This window comes from Ambystoma mexicanum, chromosome 4p (genome assembly GCF_040938575.1).
Source record: "Ambystoma mexicanum isolate Mex_15411 chromosome 4p, UKY_AmexF1_1, whole genome shotgun sequence".
NCBI classification, from domain to species: domain Eukaryota; kingdom Metazoa; phylum Chordata; class Amphibia; order Caudata; family Ambystomatidae; genus Ambystoma; species Ambystoma mexicanum.
This window is the reverse complement of record NC_090927.1, coordinates 596,444,518-596,466,832: the sequence shown is the minus strand read 5'-3', so window position 1 is coordinate 596,466,832 and position 22,315 is coordinate 596,444,518. Positions and strand designations below refer to the sequence as shown.

The following is a 22,315-nucleotide window of genomic DNA, read 5'->3' as shown; positions in this document are numbered from 1 at the left end:
AGTTAGAGAAACAAGGGATATTTGCAAAGACATCTGGCCCCACCCCATGGTTTTCACCGATTGTTGTCGTACAAAAGCCAGGACAACCCAACGCCATGAGAATATGTATTGACATGAGGCTACCCAATGTGGCCATTGGATGAGAACGCCATGTCACTCCAACCATTGACAAACTGATTGTAGATCTAACAGAAGCCAAAGTATTTAGCAAGCTGGATCAGCTACGCCTCGCAAAGGAATCCAGATACATAACCACGTTATCGTACCACCTAGGCCTGTGAAGATATATACGGCTAAGCTTCTGGAAATATCATTGGCAGATGATGTCTTCCAGAATGAAATCATGAGGGTACTCCATGGCCTCGCTGGAACAACAAACATAAGTGACGATATCCTAGTATATGGCACTACAACCAGTGAACACCACGAGCGGCTAGCAGCCATCCTCAAACCACTAGAGGAGGCAGGACTACATGCAGAAAAATGTGAATTCAACAAGAGTGTGCTAAACTTCTTCAGATACGTATTCAGTTCTGACAGAGTGTCGCCAGACCCGGCCAAAGTGAGTGACATAAAAAGTACCAAAGCACCCACCTCAGCATCCGTAGTAAGAAGCTTCATGGGTATGGCTGCTTACTGTGTGAGGCTTATACCCGATCTCGCCACCCTCGCAGCACCATTGAGGGAGCTTACGAAAAAGACATGCAATGGGAGTGGACTGAACAGCACCAATAAGCATTCCAACTTATAAAGGGCTCCTTATCCAGCACTACAAAGATGGCGTTTTTAAACACAGATCAAACAACGGAACTCCTGGTGAATGCCAGCGCGGTAGGACTAGGGGCAGTCCTCACACAAGTGGACAGATATGTTAGTGTAAACCCGATTGTGTTCTCCGGCAGAGCGCTGACAAAAACTTAACAAAACTACGCACACATCAACAAGGAGGCATTAGCGATCCTATGGGGCTGACGTCATTTCAGAGTATACCTACTAGGACAGCTGGCAAAAGAGTTTACAGACCAAATGCCACTGATTCCAATTTTCAAACAATCTGCCACACAACCCCCTGCACGGATAGAAAATTGGATGGTAAAACTGCAGCCATTTAACATTGATGTCAAGTACAGAGAGGGAGCGGACAATCAGGCGGATTATCTATCCCGCCATCCGCATCCTGCCACTAAACACGAAGAGCAGCATGCAGCAGAGACAGAGGTGCACGCGTGCCACGTGATTGCCTGCGCTCGCCCATGAGCAATCACATTCAATGAAATAGCGGACGAAACAAAATTAGATACATGCATACAACGAACCAGCCAAGCTATCCGTCCCGTACACAGGAAGAATTACCTAGCTGCAATTGCACAGCACACACCTGCAGCACAAGAGAAACTACAAGCAATGTTTGGCTTCCGCAATGAACTCACACTGTCTGAAGAAGGAATTGTGCTGAAGGGACACAGAATCATCCAGCCTACATTACTGGAAGAATGAGCTTTGAAACTAGCTCACGGAGGCCATCAAGGCATTGTAAAGACCCAAGCATACTTCAAATAAAGGATGGGGATGCCACGAATGCAACAACGTGTGACAGAGCTAGAAGAATCCTGTGTAGTGTGCTAATTGTCAAGGAGACGAACGACCCTCAAACCAATCGCCAGCATGCCCCGTATCCACACAAGGTGGGAATCAATGAGCATGGCCTTTTGTACAATCGCCTGGGATGGGTATCTCCTAGTGCTAGTTGACAAGTTCAGTCGGTACCCAGAAGTAGAGCATGTCAAATCCATGAACACAGAGTCGGTCATCACAGCACTCGAGAAGGTATTTGCAGTACACAGAATAACCAGGAAGCTGAAGAGCGATAATGGCCCACCGTTCACCAGCCAAGAACTTAAGCAATTCCTCGCCAGCCTGACCGTCAAACATAAAAAGATTAACCCGTGCTGGCCACAAGCCAACAGTGACATATGTCGCTTCATGGGGTCCCTGAACAAGACCATACGCATCGCAAAGGACCACAATCAGCCTTGCCTGACGGCGGTCTACAAGTTCCTGTATACGCATGGACAAACCCTGCACACGTCAACAGGAGTCAGCCCGGCAGCCCTGATGTTTGAAATGCCAATACAAGCTGAACTACCGCTGCACCTGAGCTGGGTAAACCCAGACCCGGATTTACCCCTCATTGAGGAAAGACGAGTTAGGCGCAACAAGAAAGAAAGTCAAACACGACGGGCACAACACAGGGAGGTGCAACCACAGGATACAATATTAGTGAAGAAGAGAGCATCCCAAAAGAAAATTACACATACACATGAGTTGCACCCCTGGACTGTTCAGGGTTCCAACCACCGCATGATAACAGCTGCTTGAGGAGCAGAAGTGGTGGCGAGAAATATGTCTCATTTCCGAAAGGTCAGAGCCACGTTGTGGAGGGAGCAACCAGAGATCGAAGCCAGGAGTGAGACCCCTCCAGCCACTCCTGAAGCATCAGTAAGAGTGGACGACAATGCCTCACCATGACCTGGCCATGAGATGGTCTCAGACCCTAGAGAGGACGCCCCAGCCCCAAGCTCCCCGGAAGCTGTGGAAACAGAGAGAAGCCATTCGAGGTACCATCTGAGAGAGAGACCAAAACCGTCATCGCAGCTGAGAGGGTATGTGCTCCAAGGGATCTACCGCCGGAGGGCCGAGGCAGAAGAGAAGCAGTAAGTGACAATGACCCTGATTGTTATGTTAGTTCAGTATTCTAAGTTTGGGAGGAATGCAGTGTTACCAGGTTGTGCCCTGTCATGTGAGTCAGGGGAGACCCAAACCACGTGACAGGGGTGGTAATAAAGATCGGGAGGAAGGTACTTCATTCCGGGATGAGTAACTGAGCCAATGAGTCCTGTGTCTTTTTGTGTGCCGCACGAGTGAGGCCTATGCAGGCCAGTGTATGTATCCTGACCTCCCCAACAGCACAGGATGTCGGGAAGTGTATCACAACAATGGTGATGTTTATTGTGTATATCGCTGTGTTGTTGGTTGTTTCCTGTTCCAGGCCCATCCTTACCTAGTGGTTGTATACTTCAGTCGTAAGTACTGGGACGCGGAAGAGGGCTATGGAGGTAATGGCAGGATTACTTGATGGTAATCTTCACTACTCCTAGTCCTACTCTTCCTCTTCCCATAACTTGTGCCCTGTCTCTCCCTTTCCGACTGGGCTTGAAAGTAATGGGTATGGTAGGTCTTTTTGGATTAAATGTTGTGGCGTTGGATACTAGGGGACTACTTGCCATGAAGGGAGGCAGCAGAGCTAAACGAACAAAGAAAATAAACATAGTAGAACGTTTCCTAGTGACATTCAAGGTGCTTCACGCGTATGTAATGGGACAAGAAAGAATAGGACTAGGAGTAATGAAGCTTACAGGTAAGTAATCCAAGACATACATAATGCTTGAACTTTCGAATCTACAGAAGACACCCTGCTCCAAATCCAAAGCCACAAAAGATACATGGCCTTGCTGTGCCTCCCCTGTATTACTTAGCTCTAAGAAGTAACTGTGTTTCACAGAGGGTGACTTATGGTTAAAACTACAAATGCATGCATAAAATGTACCACCTCATCTTGGTGGCTTTTCTCCGATTGTTCTGCTTCTGAACACTTCCTCTTCAAAGCCGATTCGGAATGGGTATTGTTGCCACAATAAATGTGCTACAAGAGGGCTGCTGCATACACAAGTTGCTAAGTGAATGGAACACTAATATCAGATAGTAGCATACATCACCTGGTAATGTCAAGAACAGAAATACAACTAGTACACACAATTGAAAAAAAAATCACACTTTAATTTAGCGAAAACAGTGCTTCTGTAGCATTTTTAAAATGGTAAACAGTATCACGGGGAATGTGTGTGAGCAATAGTTTGAACTACTTTTTATTAAGAACTTACCACTGAGGAAATTGTAAATGATTGGATTTGCTGCACTGTTAGCATAGACGAGCCAGTGTGAAAAAGTAAACCAAGCGTATACTGTCTCTCTGTCGTTGGTATTTGCAAACATCCCAAAGACCCTGTTTGGAGACATACAACAACAAGAGCACATCAGGAAGGATTAGCCTATGAGGAATGATCTGTCACTGTACAACTATTGGACACAATATATTTTAATTCATTTGCAAAAGTGAAATCAGGGCATGGAAATATCGCAATCTTAATAAACCAACATTGACATGGCCTTTGATCTCAGAGCTGTTATGTATCACTGCAAATAAATGGGCTATTATTTTCAAGGGATTCAGAGTTGCAGAATCTTAAAGCATGTCCATAATAAATAAAGGAATCCAAATGAAAGTTGGTTCTGTATGGAAATCTATACTGTATGAGACTATATAAAGAAATAAAAGTGACAGTATAATAACAATAATGTGTTTTGCAGCCTGCCCAGAACATCTGAACATGTAATGTGCAATGATTGCAGCCTTCTCTAATAAGTGTTTATCTCCAAAGTAACTGATAAAACCAAGAAAATAAGGCATTTCAGTAATCAGAAAGTAACTTTTATTACATTGCAAAAACAGCCAAATCTGGGATGAAAACACAGCATCCCATAGAAGAGCCAAAATGAAGAGGCCTGCTGGTATTTGTTTTTATGTCTTTACAGCATTGGGAATCAGTTTTGTATCAAGAAACATATAGAAATATCAAACATGGGGGTGCTGTTGTGCAGCTAATGCTGCCATTGGTTAGATCTCTGGAGCCAACATTCTATATCCTGCTGGTATTCACCTATCAGGGCACTTACCTGGTGGCTGATCTGTTGTTGGGTCGGGTGGCCTGTTCCAGGGGTTGCAATATATGCATGTGAGCTGGTTGTGACTGCAGTGCTATGGTACACTGTGTAGTGGTGTGTGGCGGACAGAGCACAGCTGGTGCAGAGATCAGAAAAATCATGATTGCAGAGAATTCAGGTGGTTGTTTCCAATAATAAAAATCTGGAGGAGGGATGGAACTCAGAACTCGGAGGCCAGAACTGCTACAGGGGGACTGCTAAACTGCCATGCCAATGTTGGTGCATGTGCAGGCTGGAGCGACCAAGTGGAGCTGAAGGAGGCTACAAAGTAGTGCTCATATTGACACCACTTGAGCTGATCTGTACGGCAGTGGTGCCCCTCCAGCGAACGAACGTGAGGCGGCCCTCTATTTGGATAACGGATATGAATATTGAAATTGCTCCTTTCCCTGGGCCCAAATAATAATTGTGGAAAAGTGATACAAGCACAATCGGTACTCTTCAGGTGATGGGGCTGAAAGTGGGCACATCACCAAAGGAAGTAGATGACAGTGCAGCTGTTAATTGCCAACTGGGTATTTTATGTGCAAGACATCCTAATTTTGGCATATACAAGACCGGATTGATGGCACTTTCAGATCAATTTCACAACAGCTTTACTGTGTGGCTGTTGGTTTAGGCTGTGGCATATAACGATTGATCCAACACTGCGCACAAGTGTGCTTAACGATCCATACTATCTTGCTAACCTGTGCCTGATGTGAGGGCGTCCTTGCTTCTTTTCCCCGTGGATCCTCCTCTCAGGTGGCCAGAGAAAGGCCATCGTTTTTGGATCCTGACCCTGGTGGTGGATATCTGAGGAAGGATCAGCTGGGTGGAGGGAACTTGGAAAGAGGGCATCCTTGGGTGAGAAATGGTATCCCCTTTCCCTTTTCACACTGAACCCTCTATCCCTCAAGACTTTGTAGGCTACTGTCAGACTTTCCTGTTTTCCTCCCTTCAAACTGTCCCCCAGAAACACCATCTCAAAACTGGGACAAGGAAGAGACCAACTAGGAAGACATATCCTCATTTGGGTAAAACAGACACATGTAAGCCTTCTTTTATTAATACAGATACTTCTAAACCTCAATTGTATACTGGGACAAGGAGGAGGACAGCATGAGTAAGACAGAACTACCGTTTTGATGGTGAGAGGTCTAGTCTTTCCTGGAATCATTATGTTGGCAGGCACTTTAAAACCCGACCTCTGTTGGGAAATGTAGTCAGCTGTGGAGGCAGTGGGTGCTGAGGAGGCTGAGGCAGCAGCTGGGGAAGCAACTCCCAAGCAGTGGCGTGGCAAGTGGATTGCTCAAGTCTTGGTTACAAATGCAGAGTTTATGTAGCAGGAAGCAATGCTAAGGAAAGCTGGAGGTCAGTAGCAAATTATGTGTGGAAGACTGTCGTGACTGAGCAAAGTGGTCACAGAAGTTCTGGGCTGCAGGAAGAGAATTGCTGGGGAGCAACGCAATGGAGAGCCGCTGGGAGAGGAGTGAGGTCCCGCACGAGCTGGCGAGAACATGGAGTGGCAGAGACCTTGCAACGCTGTAAACTCCGACCAGTGAGTGAATGGAAAGCGCTGGGCTGGTAGGCGGATATGCATTGAACATTGCTGTTTTGGGTACCGAACAAACTGCAAGTTATTCTAAGTACTTTCCGAATGCTGAAACAAGTACTTTTGAATGCTGAATGAACTGAAAGTCACTACAAGTATGATGAATGCTGAAACACGTGCTTTGGAATACTGAATGAAATTAAATTTGTTATATTTACTTTTGGATGCCAAACAGTTTTCAGTACCATTTTTCTATTTTTTCATAAAGAGGGGATTACCAAAAGAGGTCCAGAAGGCACTAGATAAAATTGTGGGAATTGAAGCCAAAGGGTGGGCAGTGATACATAGTATTATAGTCCACCATTGTAAGAGAATCAAGGAGCGGGACAGGGAGACAGCCCAGAAGCGGCAAACGGATGGGGCAAAACTAGTGGAAAAGAAACTAAATAAGGTTTTTGTCCAAGCACCAGTGAGGGCACCAGCTCAGGGGGAAAGGACAGGAGACATTCAGCAAATTGTGGATGCCACAATTGCGGCACTATGGGGTGAAGGACGGGGACAATGGGGAGGGAGGCAGTACCCCAACCCACAGTGGAAGTATGAAGGAGCACCAAAGGGAAGAGGAGGATTTTGAGGAGCAAGAGCAGAAGGCTTTGGTGGGATTGGGCCCCGGGGAGGAGGATTGGAACATCAAAGTGCTGGTATTGCGGGACATGGAGGATGGAGGCATTTCGCAAGGGAATGCAGGAATAGGCCTAGGATGGGATTTAACTATGGGCCATCACCATGGCCCATGGAACGGATTAAGTGGATGCTACGGATGAAGTGGATGAAACAGATGAAGGATAGTGTGGATGAAAAAAGATGGATGGAGTGGAAGGAAAAGATGGAAAAGGAAGGGAAAGGATAGAAAGGAAGGGAAAGAATGGAAAGGATGGAAAAGATGGAGCGGATGGAATGGATGGAACGGATGAAGTGGACAGAATGGATGAAGAGGAAGGAACTGATGAAGAGGACGGAACGGATTGAATGGATGGAATGGATGAAGTGGACAGAACGGATGAAGTGGATGAAAACGGATGAAGTAGATGGAACGGATCGGATGAAGTGGATGGAATGGATGAAGTGGATGGAACAGATGAAGTGGATGGAACGGATGAAGGATAGTGTAGATGGAGTGGATGGGAAAGATGGAAAAGTTGGAAAAGGAAGGAAATGATGGAAAGGTTCGAAAGGATGGAAAGGATACAAATTATAGAATGGATAGAAGAGATGGAGAAGATGGAATGGGTGGAACGGATGGAACAGATTAAAACGGATGGAGTGGATATATCCCTGTATTTATCTGTATCTCTTCTTTTATGCTATGCATATGCTATGTACCTGTATCCCCACGTTATCTGTCACTTTTACCCTATCCATCCTGTCGCTTTATATACGTATGCCACTATTAATGGCCCCTGTCCTGCTCTTGTGCTTGATCGCAGGTGCTTCACTGATAACCACCATATCACACTACTATGCTTACTCTCTCGTGTACACCATCATTCAACTAGAAAACAGCTATGCTACGACACATACTAACCTATGGCCTAGCTGTTCTCACACTAACATGACCCCACGAAAACCTCATCTTCCTAATTAAAACACAGCCAGCTGAGCACATTCCGGCTAGTTTAGGCGTCTCCTCAGGCCTAACGCAGTCAAACTCAGTCTGGGTGTCCACCCTCCAGACTGAACACATCCAACTGATTTCCTCAATACCACACCTACTGCTAAGAAGCAGCTATCATGCAACAACCACACCATCTGCACACATATCCGGTGCGCCCACGCACCAAATGACATTCTCTCTCTCTACTGACTTGAACTGCGGTTCCCAAGCGCGTTCAACCTAACAGTGCTTTGAGGTCATACCAATGATACATAAGGCGCTATATAAATGCCAATTAACATAACATAACATAACATCTCCTCCAGGGCAGCGATCCAAGGGCCTCAAGGAATGGAACAACAGCAATTTGAGCAAGGGGGTCAAAATCAGTTCCCTTATGGGTCTGAAAGGCAAGGGCAATGTGGGCAAGAACCACAGCAGGGTGTGGGAACACAGTTCAACAGGATGGCAGGGAGAACAGGCACCCTCTTCCAAGGAGTTACAATGGTAGGGGGTGGCCCTTTTTCAGTCCCTGGGATAAACATATATTCTTATTAGGACAGCCCACAGAGAGCACTCGTGTGTCCAATCCTATTGACAACCACACACCCTGAAGAGGAGCCATTGTTGGAGGCATAAATAGGAAACAAGCAATTTATATGTACGGTAGATTCAGGTCTAACTAAATCATGCATTGTAGAGGGTAACTTTCCATTATTAGGTAAAACTCTTGACACACAGTGATTCCCTGTGGCTATTTCTACAGTTCCATACAGTGAGGAGATGGATATAAAAGTGGGGGGGGAGGTAATATGAGCCCCCTTGTTATATTAAGAGAGATCCCTGTTAACTTGTTGGGTAGGGATCTGCTCAGTAAACTAAATGTAACTATATCATTCACAGATCAAGGGGTAGTGTGTTCCACTCCAGGGTTGTGTGTGACTTGAGCAATGGTAATAATCAATGCAATGGCAAGAGAGTCAGTAGTCTGTGCAATTCCTGTGGTCCCAGACATATTTGTCTATGGTACCAAGGTACTAGCAAAAGTAGTGCCTCAAATTGTGACTAATAAAATACCCACAGATTTTATTTTCCGACCCATGTTGCCACCGAGATGGTGGCAGGGACAATATTGTAATTAGATTTGCAAGGACTAGTAGTTTCAGACAAAAGAATAGTAATGATTGGTACAGACAAAGGCGGTTGTGAGTGGCGCACAGTACTATGGACCTCATCATGAGTTTTGTGGTAACCTTAAATGCGGCGGTAACTCTATTACTGCCACATTTAAGGGTCCACCAAATCACAGGCTTGGCAGATTTACCCCCAGCTCTGTGCTGGGGGCAAATCTGCAGCGATTTTGCTGATTGTTGGCACTATTACCACCGGCTGTAATACCGCTGGCGGCAATAGCGCTGAACATTCCCCACTGGGCCCAATGGGAAATGGGAAATTCCTGAATGGGCCCAATGGGGAATGGGGACTTACTGTTCCGCCAAACCTGTGATACGGCGCTAATAGCACTGGGGGGTTTGGCAGTAGGGCTAATAGCCCCGGCGGTAATACCGCCAGGGTTAGGCCCAACTCGTGATGAGGCCCCATGTGTAGACCCGAAGGAAATGACTGATGAGGAGATATTTGAGGATAGTGAGCAAAAGGGGGAGATCATTTTGGAAATCTGCATCCCTGTGATATCATGGTGCAGTAAAGGAAGGTACAGTGCCCCTGATGGCAGTGGTGACCTCGTCTTTATTTTGTTGAGGAGGATGTGCCAGCATGATTATGGACTGTTAAACCACATGAAGTTGGGTTACTGAGTGATGTGACCCCAGTACCAATTCAATTGCTGGCTCACAAAGGGTACAAGGCAGATAAAAAGAAGCTACAATACTTCCAACAGGAGGTACTATACTTGGGGAAACCAGATAGGGTGGCGGCAGTACGCACCACACCTAGGCCAGTAATGTCAAGGAAATGCAGCCATTTTCGGGCTTATGTTATTATTGTAGGGCATGAAACCTAGACTATGCAGCCTACACAAGGCAGCTGTTACAAAGTCCCAGAGGAGGACAAAAAACTGTAAATTGGAATCGACTGAAGAAATTAATATACAATTTGAGGACTTGAAAGAAGCAATTTGTACGGCCCCTGTTTTAGCAACTCTGGATTATACACAGGAGTTTTATCTATTTTCCCGCTCTGATTGACGACTCATGACAGCAGTATTGACCCAAAAGAGCACAAAGGGCCACAAGGCATTGGCTTGTTATAGTGGGCCGCCCCACTCAGTCATGCAGGGACAGTTCACATGCGAACAAGCACTCACAGCAGCTGCATTTGTGATAGAGAAAAGTTGAACTATTCGCCATTTGGGAAAGATTTAATCGACCGTGACAACTCAGAGATCCTCTGCATATGAGATTATAATATCCAAACCTCATACATAGTAAGGTGTAAGACGGTGAAACCTGCCACATTTTTGACAGCGGCATCCACTGATGATGACCTGAAAACACATGACTGTGCTACATAAGAGGGTGAAGAGGAGGGCAGATCTAAAGCTAGAGACAGTGCATTTACAGAAGGAGAGATACTATATATTGATGAGTCATCAAAAATTGACCAGGAGATGGGCCAGAGGCACACAGGGACATCAGTGGTGTGCTGTAAAGGAGGGGAGCATTAAAAGGAGGGGAGCATGAATTTCTGATCATGAAAAGATTACTTATGCACTGGTCAGCTCAGGCAGCGGAACTCATCACTCTCATCGAGGCATTGAGAGCATGCAAAGCTCAATTGATAGATTAAAGACCTAATTGAGGAAGAAAACTTTAGTAAAGGATACATGCCAGGTTTTCATTTATTATTGTTCTTTTATTTTTTATCTTTATTATCTTTTTAGATTTTTCAAATTTTGAAGGTCCAGAACCCAGTTGACCCTGGTGGGAAAAGGGTCTCTCCCTTTCCCTCTCTCCCTCCATCTCCTTCCCTTAATCTCCCTCCTTCTTCCTCTTTCCTTTTCCCGTTCTCACTCTTCCTCCCTCTCTCTCCCTCAATCCCCCTCTCTCCCTCCCTCTATCTCCCCCTCTCACTCCCTCTCTCATTCTTTCTCTCTCTCTCTCTCTCTCTCTCTCTCTCTCTCGCTTTCTTTCTCTCTTTCTTGATAACCTTTTTTCTCCTCTCTAGGGATAAACCAGGGATACGTTTAAAATGAATGCCATTTGTTCTATGAATTATGTGTTTTCAGTATTATATTGTTTTGTATGACACTGGTTGTGGTTTTTGGAGTATATGAAGGTTTGTTTGTTATATGGGTGGCCATATAAACGGGGGGATGGACAGTTGCAAAATAATACTACTATAAATATGGCTATGATAAAAAAGAATAAAAACATTTCTCACTTTTTGCCGGCCACCCCTTCAAGTTTTCTTAGATGAATGAAACGGGAAGTACGAATGACGTATGATTCATATAAGGGGTTGGGCTTTGATGCTATTTCTGATATTCAGTTCTCAGAATCATCCAATAGCTGGTACTCTGATATGCATACTGCAGGAAGAAATGTGATAAATGAAAGCTGTTACATGTGTGCACTCATCCGGCACACATCCCGCACACATAAGGGGCTGCTAGGTGTTTAGTTTCACATCCAGTCGCAATTACAGAGGCACAATTCCTGGTACATCTTGCACTATGTAGGATAAAGGACTGCATTCCATTGCAGTTGAGGAGCTATGATCTAGACCCAAAAATACAGCAAGTGTCTACAAGTACCATATTTTTCCTTGGGAGGTCACTCACATGTCAACGACAAATGGCAGGGCACCACAGTGGAGTGCCCGGCAGATGGTCTGATCGAGTAGAGCAAAGGAACAATAGCCAAGTAGAGACTATGTGTGCTCAAATATGGTGCCAATACATCACAAGGCTGACATGGATTGCAACATTAGAGAAGCCAGTGTGAATACAAAGAGACATAGACTATGCGCTTTGTTTTAGTAATGAAGGAACAGTTCCTGTTGGCACAAACACACTGTGAAACCATACTCTTGTGATCCCTGTATTACGAAAGGTACGGCAGCGCTGATGGATTACAACTCGGTTTGTGGCTGACAAGCATACTTGCACCTCCCACCATCCTGGAGGGGCAAGTGATCACTGGCCACCCTGCACTCAGTACTATTAGTAATCCCGGAAGAATGCCTGAAGGGAAAAGAAGTAAAATGTTCCAACAGCCACTCCAGCACCTAAAGAAGCAGAAAGAAAATTGCTGATCACACAAGAATTTGGTATGCTGCCAAAAAAGAATGATTTAAGCAGCAGGGAAGAAAGAAGATATACAACTATGGGGGTCATTACGAGGTTGGAGGTAGCCATGGCGCTATAAGAACCATGGCTACCCCCTTACTGCATACCGGGTCCGAGTTCCCTGAATGGGGAATTACCGGGCCAATAGGGCTCAATGGGAATGGGGACCATGCTAACAACGGGTCCGTTAACAACCGGCCGATTGTTAGCATACTGGTCCTTTAGCGGCTCCCACTAAGGGCGCCTGGTAAAACCAGCCACCCTTAGCGGGATGCGCTAAAGGACCTCGTAATGCGGTGGTAAGGGGTTAACGGCACCGGCACCTTTACCGGCACCGTTAACCCCTTACCTCTAACCTCGTAATGACCCCCAATGTCTTGAAAGACTCTTCCGCACTGCTCAGAGGAATACCTGACAAGTCTAGGTGTTCAAATGTAGAAAGAACATTATTAGAACATTTCCTCTCTCAGGTTATTTTTCTGTTGCTCATTACTTTTTTAAAAAGTCCAATGCTATTTTGTCTTGTGCACTTTCGTCTAAGGAGTAGGTCTACTGAACTACATTTTTATATTTCACTACCGTACCTGGGCATATGCTATTTTTGCAGCTGGTCATTTCTTCCCTCTTGCATGCTGCTTAAAGGCAGTTAGTTGGGGTTGTGTGTGTATCACAACAGTCACCAACAGACCGGCTATAAAACAACAGGCTTGTAAAACATTGCTTAACCTAAGTGTGTGATCATCGCTAAATTATTTATGCGCACAGCGCATTAAATAAAAACATTGGGAGTTCTCAAAGCGTGCCATTTTTTATACATAATAAAAAAATATATATTTTCACAACTATGGTGACATCAGGGGTGAGTATTTAGTGGTGACCTGGGTCTCCCATCCATGTAGTAACCAGGACCAACACTGCTTATCTTCAAAGTGAGAGAAAGGCCAGGCCACTCAGGCCATGGTGCCTAATTACCAAGGCATACATAAAAGACCACTTAGAGCAAACTGGCCTGAAGAGGCCAGCCCCTTACTCACATTGAAGCTAAGCAGGGTTGGGCCAAGTTACTTCCACAGTCCACAGTATGGTGCTGTGTGTTTTCTTGGTTTTAAATATCTCATAACACACTAAGAAAACACATGGCATCTGCTTTTTCCTTAAACTGTTCTACTGTCAGTCCTTGAAAGTAGTACACCCAGAGACCATTTCTTTGCCATTTTCGGAATTGCATTCCGGTATTTGTAGTCTGCCAGTCAAGAGGGGGTGGGGGGATAGTGGCACAATTGTACTATTTTTACCTAACATAGTTCAATAAGGATGTATATATTTGAGTGACACTATAGAATGTGTTCTTTTCAAGTTATATTTATAAAGCAAAGTATTGCTGAAAGCCAGACATGAGGGCGAGGAGGGGAAATGATGAGAGGGCAAGTAAGTCATGTGTATTTGTCCACGATGTGGCAACAGAGTTTGTAATCCTGGGGACTGGTGCAGTTATTCTCCCCTGATTGTGGCTGTTTTCTAGGGCACAATTAAAGGACACGTGTGTGAAGGGCATACGTTTTTTGTCAGCGGGTGGACGCAACACATGGATTTTTTTGAGGTTGACAAGCTTGTTCAAGTATTTGGCTACCAGGATTTTACTCAGATTGTCATGTTCCCAGTGCAGACACTTACCCACAAGACCACAAGCACTTGTTTCATATTGGGATTGTGTTTACCAGGGAGCGTTTCATGACAGATTGCTGGGTTTAAAAGGTGAGCACCTGTTATACAATGGCAGCATATTTTTTGGAACATTTCTTCTCTCATATTATTTTCTGGTGTTCATTACCTTTTTTTAAAAGTTCAATGTTATTTGGTCTTGCACACTTTTTTCTAAGGGGAAGGTCAAATGAACTACATTTGTATATTTCAGATTAAGATATATATTCACTTACTCACTGGCATAACGGGGGCCCGAGCAGCCCTCACGGTTCAGGTGGGCCTTGCCACCACGTGTCCTGGGAGGGGTCCCCTTGGACTTTAAAAAAAGAAAAACATTTGTTTTTCCTTTTGTAGTCACTCTGCCTTCATAAAGAAATTATGGGCCTCATTCCGAGTGTGGAGGTAGCCATGCGCGATTTGCGACATTGCTACCTCCAAACCCCGGTCCGTGTCCGGTCTGGGTGAATGGGGATTTACCGGGACATTCCGACCTGTGCGGACCAGGTAAGTCCGCATTCAACCAACCATTCCCCATTCCCATTTGAGCCCCCATAGGGCTCAATGGGAATGGGGAAGGTGCTAATTAAGGGCCTGTAAATTATGGGCCTGTTATTAGCGCCTTGGTCCCTTAGCGGGACCCGCAAAGGACGTGTGGTCAGACCACACGGCCTTTGCGGGTCCTGCTAAGGGACCTCGGAATTGGGTGGTAAGGGTTTAAGGGCACCGGTCTCCTTACCGTTGACCGTTAACCCTTACCGGCCAACTCGGAATGAGGCCCTATGTCTATTACAGCGTAACAGACATAGGGCCTCATTACGAGGTGGGTGGTACGGGGGTTAATGGCACCGGTAAAGGTGCCAGGGCTGTTAACCCCTTACCGTCCTATTACAAGGTCCGCTCGCGGGACCTGCTCTGGATGCCCGGTTTTACCAGACGTCCTTAGCGGGTCCCGCGAGCGGCCCAGCATGCTAACAACGGGCCCATCATTAACGGGCTGTTGTTACCATGCTCCCCATTCCCATTGAGTGCTATGGGGGCTAAAATGGGAATGGTCCGGATCCGGGTTCCCTGAATGGGGAAATACCGGGCCCTCCAAGGTCGGAATGGCCCAGTATTCCCCATTCAGGGAACCCGGACCCAGACCCGAGTTTGGAAGCAGCCATACCCTTATTAAGGGCATGGCTTCCTCCAAACTCTTAATGAGGCCCATCATTTCTTTATTAAGTCAGAGTGACTACAAAAATAAACTATTTATTTTTGAAGTCCAAGGGCTCCCCCTAACCTAGGCTGGAGGCTTGCATATCATGGGGTGGGGAGAGCTCTATGACTTCAAAAATAAATTGTTTATTTTTGAAGTCACTCTGCCTTCATAAAGAAAATATTTCCATTATGTTTCGGTCCTCAATGGAAATTATTTCTTCATGAACTTGGAGTGACTTCAAAAAGAAGCCATTTCTTTTTGAACTAATAGGGCTCCCCTCAACCCTGTGACATGTGCGTGTGTGAGTGTATGGTGAAAGGGTGCACACTTAAATGTATAGATGGCTGCCAGTGTGAGGGCATGGTGAAAGGGTGCACAATGACATGTATGATAGTCTGGGTGTGTCTGCCGAGTGTATGGTGAAAGGGTGCACACATAAATGTATGGGACGGCTCCCTGGGTGTGCCTGTATAGTGAACGTGTGCACACTTAAATGTATAGGTGGCTGCCTGTATAAGTGCAAGATGAAAGGGTGCACACTTAAATGTATAGGTGGCTGCATGGGTTTGTGCAACTGCATGGTGAAATGGTGCACACTTAAATGTATGGGTGCCTACCTGGGTGTGCCTGTATGCTGAAAGGGTACACAGTTAATTCTCTCCTTTAAGTCTGAAAGCACCCACTTGTGGACTGCTGTGAGAATAAACCTTAAAATCCCCTTTTTAGCCTTAAAATCACTTCCCTGGCATGCAAGTACTAAACCCACATCAGGATTTCAATTGCCTGAACAATTATCCATTTGAATGCAGGGACTACAGGAATGCAGGAATTTCCAGGCCTTAGTTAACAGCGAAACCCAGGTGCCGTTTAACATCTGTGTCCTGTTCTGCCTGGCAACAGCTCTCTATGTCAGCCAGGTTGAGTCAACGTAGCCCAGAATTTCAGGGTGGGTGGGGTGATGGAGGGAGGGCTGAAGCCCAGTCAGCTCAATGGTTTCACACCACTACTTGTGTTTAAACCCTTGTTTACTTATTGGTAATCTTCATTACTCATAGCCCTATTCTTTCTCGTCCCGGTACTTGTGTATGATGCACTTTGCCTCGTACACAAGTACTGCGATGAGATAGAGGGAAATGGAGATGATGTCTGGCTTAGTTACCTGTAATCTTCATTACTCCTAGTTCCACTCTTCATCATTCCATTACTTACCTATGAGGCAAGAAACCTCAAACGTAAGAACTGGGACAAGGAAAAGGGATGTGGAGCTAATTATGGGCAGAGAAGCTGATTTTGGGGGTTCGGGCCGGGGATGAGAGGGAGAGCAGATGTGTGGGGGTGGGATGGCTTATTGTGCCATAAATCATAATGGTCATCCATGTCGAGGCTAAGCAGGCATGATATGTAGTATTAGTGGCTAGAGAGGCATTTTGGTGCAGCCAGTCTAGTCATTTCCTAATTCGGCTTGACTTTTCTTTAACTGGGCATGCCTGATAAAGCAGTCCTGCTAAGTGTAATTACCTGGTTAGACTGGCATTTTGGTGCTGGTTAGCCATCATATCCCTTTCTTACTGTGGCATTGTATATTTTTCTGCCCATCTGTGATAAAATTACCATGATAAGTGTTACTGGTTCGACTGGCATTTTGGTGCAACCAGTCTAGGTATGTCTACAGGCTGCCTGCCATGCTTTAATGTAATATGTTATTACGTGTCTAGACTGGTCTACTTCGTGCAGCCAGTTGGACATGTTTTCATTGTGGCATGGCATTTTTAATAGCAAAGCATTATACTCATTAAAACATTAATGTTCCTGTGCATCGTTGGTGAATTGTATGTGTTGGATATTGGATTGGTGTTACCCTACAAAACAATTGAAAATGATCTGGCCTTTTAGCCAATTTATCTCAGAAAGTGTGCTGCATAATGCATGACACCACATATTTATATCTTTCTCCTAGTGCAGGGTGTGGCGTACCCCTGCAGCAGCATGTTTGTGCATATTGTGCAAGCGTGGTCATCTAGGTCGGCCCAGAGTGTGGCACTGCCCATGATTTGTTGCCAAGTTGAATTTTGTGTTACACCACTGAACTTACTGAGCATATAGTCATGGGTGCCAGCTTTTGATTTTCGCTATGGTTGCCGAAAGAACCTGGGCATATGTTATTCTTGCTTCCGGTCATTCTTTTCTCATGTTTGTGCTGCTTAAACGTGGTTAGTTGGGGTTGTGTGCCATATCACAACAGTTACCAAGAGATTGGCAATAAAACAAGGAGCTTGGAGCATGCTGCTTAAACAAAGTGTGTGGACCACAGCAAATAATTTAATCTCACTGCACATTGCCTAAAAAGATTGTGAGTTATCAAAGCCTGCAATCTTTTATACATAAAAATACCACTGTCAAAACAGGACAAAATCAGTCTGCGATTGATGAATGTCTTTGAGCGATGGTTTGCAAGTGTTTTAAAATATAGAGTGGCCGTGACCAGCGGCCTTGGCCAAAGGCCATGGCTAGTAGTCCGGTAGTGTTTTAAAATGGACAGTGGGCACGGCCATTGGCTGTGCCCACTGACCATGGCCGAAGACCATGTTAGTGGTCTGGAAGCATTCTAAACTCTATGGAATAACAAAACCCTTGAAATTCAAGGAAACATTTAGTTGCAAGGACGTTAAGGTGAGAATTTAATGCAAAAAATCCCATGAAATTCAACTAGAGCCACCTTAACTTCACACCCCCTGTTGTGCAGCCTATGGCCACAATGATAACATCACAGATCACATCACTGATGACATCACTAATTGCATGTTGTTGAGAACACAGATGACATTACAAATCACATCACTGATGCCATCACTGGTCACAGCACTAATTACATTGTATATTACTGATTACATCAATAATGGAATTAGACATAACAGCATATATAAGTTAGCTTGTGAAAAATATGATTACCTTAATAACAATTTAGGCCATGGACTTGTCCGTGCCAACGGCTGTGGTCTCTGGCCAGCACCAAAGGCCATAGCTGTTGGTTGGTTAGTGTTCACAAATACCAATGTGCATGGTTAAAATCCATGCCTAGTAGCACATCACAGTTTTAACATATACAGTGGACAACGTTAAAAGCTGTCGTCAGTGACCTTGGCTAAAGGCCATAGCTAGTGCCCATTAAAATGTTACAATATACAGTCAGCACAGCCAAACACTGTAGCCACTGGCTAGTGTTGTGTTGAAGACCATGGCTAGTGGCTGGTTAGTGTATATAATATACAGTGGGCACGGCCGAAAGCCATAGCTAGTGGCTGGTCAGTGTTGTATAATACACAGTGGGCACGGTCGAAGGCCATTGCTTATTGCATCTTATTATTTTGAAGTATATAGTAGACATGACCAAAAGATGTACAAACTGCTCAAAGTCAAAGGCCATGGCTCGTGCCTGATCAGTATATTACAGATCAGTATATTACAGGGCCTGCAGTAGCGGACCTCTAGTTATAGTTAAGTTGTTCAACCCATAAGAAGAAAACCTTTTGGGCGGCTTACATCTTTGCCCCCATTGGACGAATGCTCACAAAACTTTGCAAAACAAATATATGGCCCGCCAGATCGATCCTGTGAAGTATGGTGAGGTTTCCTCAAGGGGGGCATAGTTATAGGGGGCCCCAAAATGTGTGGTTATTCCCATAGATGCAATGGAAATAAATTGTTCACGTCTATAGCCCAAACTGCTTAATGGAGTTTGACTAAAGGAGCTTAGGATCGAAACTGTGCTTTTGTAAATTTGGTGTAAATCCGTTCAGTAGTTTTTTTAAATGGACCAAAAAGTATGTCAAAATTATGTGTGATGTCTGGGTTCAGTCCGCGAACTCACTTCCCTTTCCGGTCCGCGGACAGGCCTACGATTTGTCTGGAGGGAGCCGTGAGGTCCATGGAGATCGGACGCGCCCGATGATTGGTCAATGCAAAACATGAGGTTTGTTCGATTTTTTGAAGCGCCCGCCATGTTGTATCTGTGGACAGTCACAGCTGACCGCAGACTTTGCAGTGCGGAAAAGGTTTGGAAAACACATTTTGGGTTATTTTGTGGTAAAAAGAGGGGCTGCGAATGATGGAAGAGGGGAAAAAAGATGATATGGGGCTATTTTTGTGGGTTGAAAAAGGCAGGGAGGTGCTGTAGCTGGTTGCAGGGGAGTTGGCGGGCAGCGCTCTGAACGGACAGCTTGGGAAAGTCATTTGCAGTTATTTGATGGCTGAAAGAGTGCATAGAAATGGTAGGGAAGTGGAATGAAGGTAATGTAGAGCTGTTTTATGAGTGGAAAAAGGGTTTGCAAATGCTGCCAGGGACCACGGTCAATTTCGGTATCCGCAGATATTATTTTGATTGCAGGGGTGTGGAGTGAGTTTTATTTATTGATCGTGTATGATATGTAGTTGTTATTCAGTTAATTGTTTTGTGGTCAGTGGCTAGAATCTGGGGGGCATGGCCGCAGGCCAAGCCCCCCAAAATAAGTGCACTGTGCACAATGACCATAGTAGTAATATGTGCATTGTAATTATAGGTAATGTAGTAGGAGAATGGCCAGAATCACCATAGTAGGAATATGTGTAAAGTAATTGTATGTAATTTAGTGGGAGTACAATGTTTTTGTAATATGGAGGAATTATGTAATTGAATTCTATACAGTACTATTTGCACTTACTTAGAACTAGCCACCCCGGGTCACTTATTGAGGTTCCTTATGGCACTACCCCATTACATCCCCCTGGCAGTTTTCCTCCTGTTTCCTGTTGCACTTCTGTGATATGAATGACACAAGGCCAACTAAGATTATTTATTCTGTTTCCTTTTGTTGTTCCATTCTTTGTCATGTTGCACCTAGAAACACCTGTGTAGAGGTGCATTACAAATGACTTATTATATTACATCATTGTTGTTTTGTTCTCTGGCCCCACCTACTTTTTTGGGTCTTGTGCCGACGTGCACATTTCTTTTTTTGGTTTGAGGGGCTTCACAAAAAACCAAGAAATAAATAAATAAAGTAAATGAAGTTTGGACACTCTGGAAAGTAAATACTATGGCCCTCATTACAACCCCGGCGCTAAACCATGACACTATTAGCACCATGGTTGGTGCCAGTGTTGTAACGAGTCCACCATGGTGGAATGGAGAAATACCACCCCATTCCAAGGTTGGCGGGGCGGTATTTCCCCATTTCACCAGGGCCCTTCCGCATTCCCATTTTCGCAACATAGGGCTCAATGGGACTGGGGAAGGCGCTAAGTACGGTACCGCAAATTGCGGTACTGTAATTAGCACCGAGGTCCCTTTGCGGCACCCTACATTAACGGCTGGTAAAACCAGCCGTTAAGGTCGGGTCCCGCAAAGGGACCACGTAATCAGGCGTTAAGGGTTTAACGGCGCCGACACCTTTTACGGTGCCGTTACACCTTTAACCCCAGGGTCGTAATGACCCCCTATAAGTGGCTTCCGATTGCAATAGACGTAGGGCCTCATTACGAGTCAGGCGTTAAGGGGTTAACGGCGCCGTAAATGGCGCCGACCCTTAACGCCTGATTACAAGGTCCCTTAGCGCCATGGTGATTTTAACGCCTGCTTTTTGCAGGCATTAAAATCCATGGCGCTAAGGGACCATGGTGCTAATTACGCCACCGTAATTTACGGTGGCGTAATTAGCGCCTTCCCCAGTCCCATCATGCCCTATGGGGCAAAAATGGGAATGGGGAAGGGTAAAATGGGAAATGGGGATTTACCGCCCCACTCACCTTGGAATGGGGCGGTAAATTCGCCATCCACCATGGTGTAAACATAGTTTACACCATGGTGGTAAGGGTACGACCCAGGCGGTAACTTACCGCCTGGGTCGTAATGAGGCCCGTAGAGTGTATGTGCCACAGTGTTAGCCAACATTGAAGTAACGGGTGAAGGAATTAGTATTGCCAATTTGCATTAGGAACATGTGCCTGTGGTTTATGCACATGTACATCTTATTGCACAGGCCAATGAGGGTCGCATGCATGAATGCAGAAATGGATATGAATGCGGAAATAGATGTAGACAGAAACTCACCACCATTTTTTTATCTTGTGCCGATGGGCACAATTATTATTTTTTGGGGGTTTTAGGGACTTCATAAATAACCAAGAAATAAAATAAAGGAAATGCAGTTTGGACACGCTGGAAAGCAGAACATATGATAAGTTGCAGGTCTTTCTGACAAACTACTTTTCTTCAAAATACATTCCATGTTGGAGCTCCAACTCTATGTTAGGGAACTGCTTCTCATAGCTGAGAGCAGGGGGCACATTACTATTGATGTAAAGGGAAATTCATGCCTGTATGTCCCACGCATGAGGTTATTTTTTAAAGAAATTGTAAATGTGTTGAGAACTGATACCGGTAAAATGAAAGTACATAATGTGATATGGGGTTTACTTGAAATATTTGTATGTTTTTGTAGTACACTGTTTGCCAGTGATATTGTTACTTTTTGTGGCATGTGTTTCCAGAAATGAAACTAAGTTGGGCACGCTGTGAACGCTACATGAAGGGTGTCATTGTTATGTGTCCTTCAAAACAGCATACTAAGAATGTGTGGGAGTAAATGTGGCCACAATCCGCAAATAAATTATAAGATTCACTATTCTAAAAGCAGACATTGGAAAGTAAAGTTTATTTTTTCGGAAACTGTGTTGTGAAGCGCTTAATCCTCCACAACATCGGAAGAATGGATTCAAAAAATGCAATGTGAGCAAGATTTTAAGTAAGACTTATTAAAGTGTGGAATGTGTACTGTGTGCCATATGATGGGCACTGCGATGGAAGAATGGTGAATTTGATGCAAAGAGAACATATTGTAAATGTTAATTGAAATTTTAATTAATAGCCAAAAGAAGAATGCTCTGTGTTTATTTAATTGTAAACTGATTACTGAAATATGTTTTTACATTATCTATTTTCCATAGTTACATACTCTCGCTCTGTGCTTGCCATGGGTGCAGTCTACCGGCCAGTGGCTTTTTCAACAGTATTTGGACAATAATTATCAACAACAG

At 44.8% G+C, this 22,315-nt stretch overlaps 1 protein-coding gene across 2 annotated transcripts in view; it reads right to left on the bottom strand.

Annotated features, from left to right (window-relative positions):
• Window positions 1–22,315, bottom strand: part of HCRTR2 (hypocretin receptor 2) — a 705,534-nt gene that overhangs the window by 118,163 nt on the left and 565,056 nt on the right. For both annotated transcript variants that reach the window (XM_069606143.1, XM_069606141.1), the window contains exon 6: window positions 3,942–4,063. In XM_069606143.1, coding sequence (XP_069462244.1) covers window positions 3,942–4,063 — 122 coding nt within the window. The remainder of the gene's footprint in view (window positions 1–3,941; window positions 4,064–22,315) is intronic.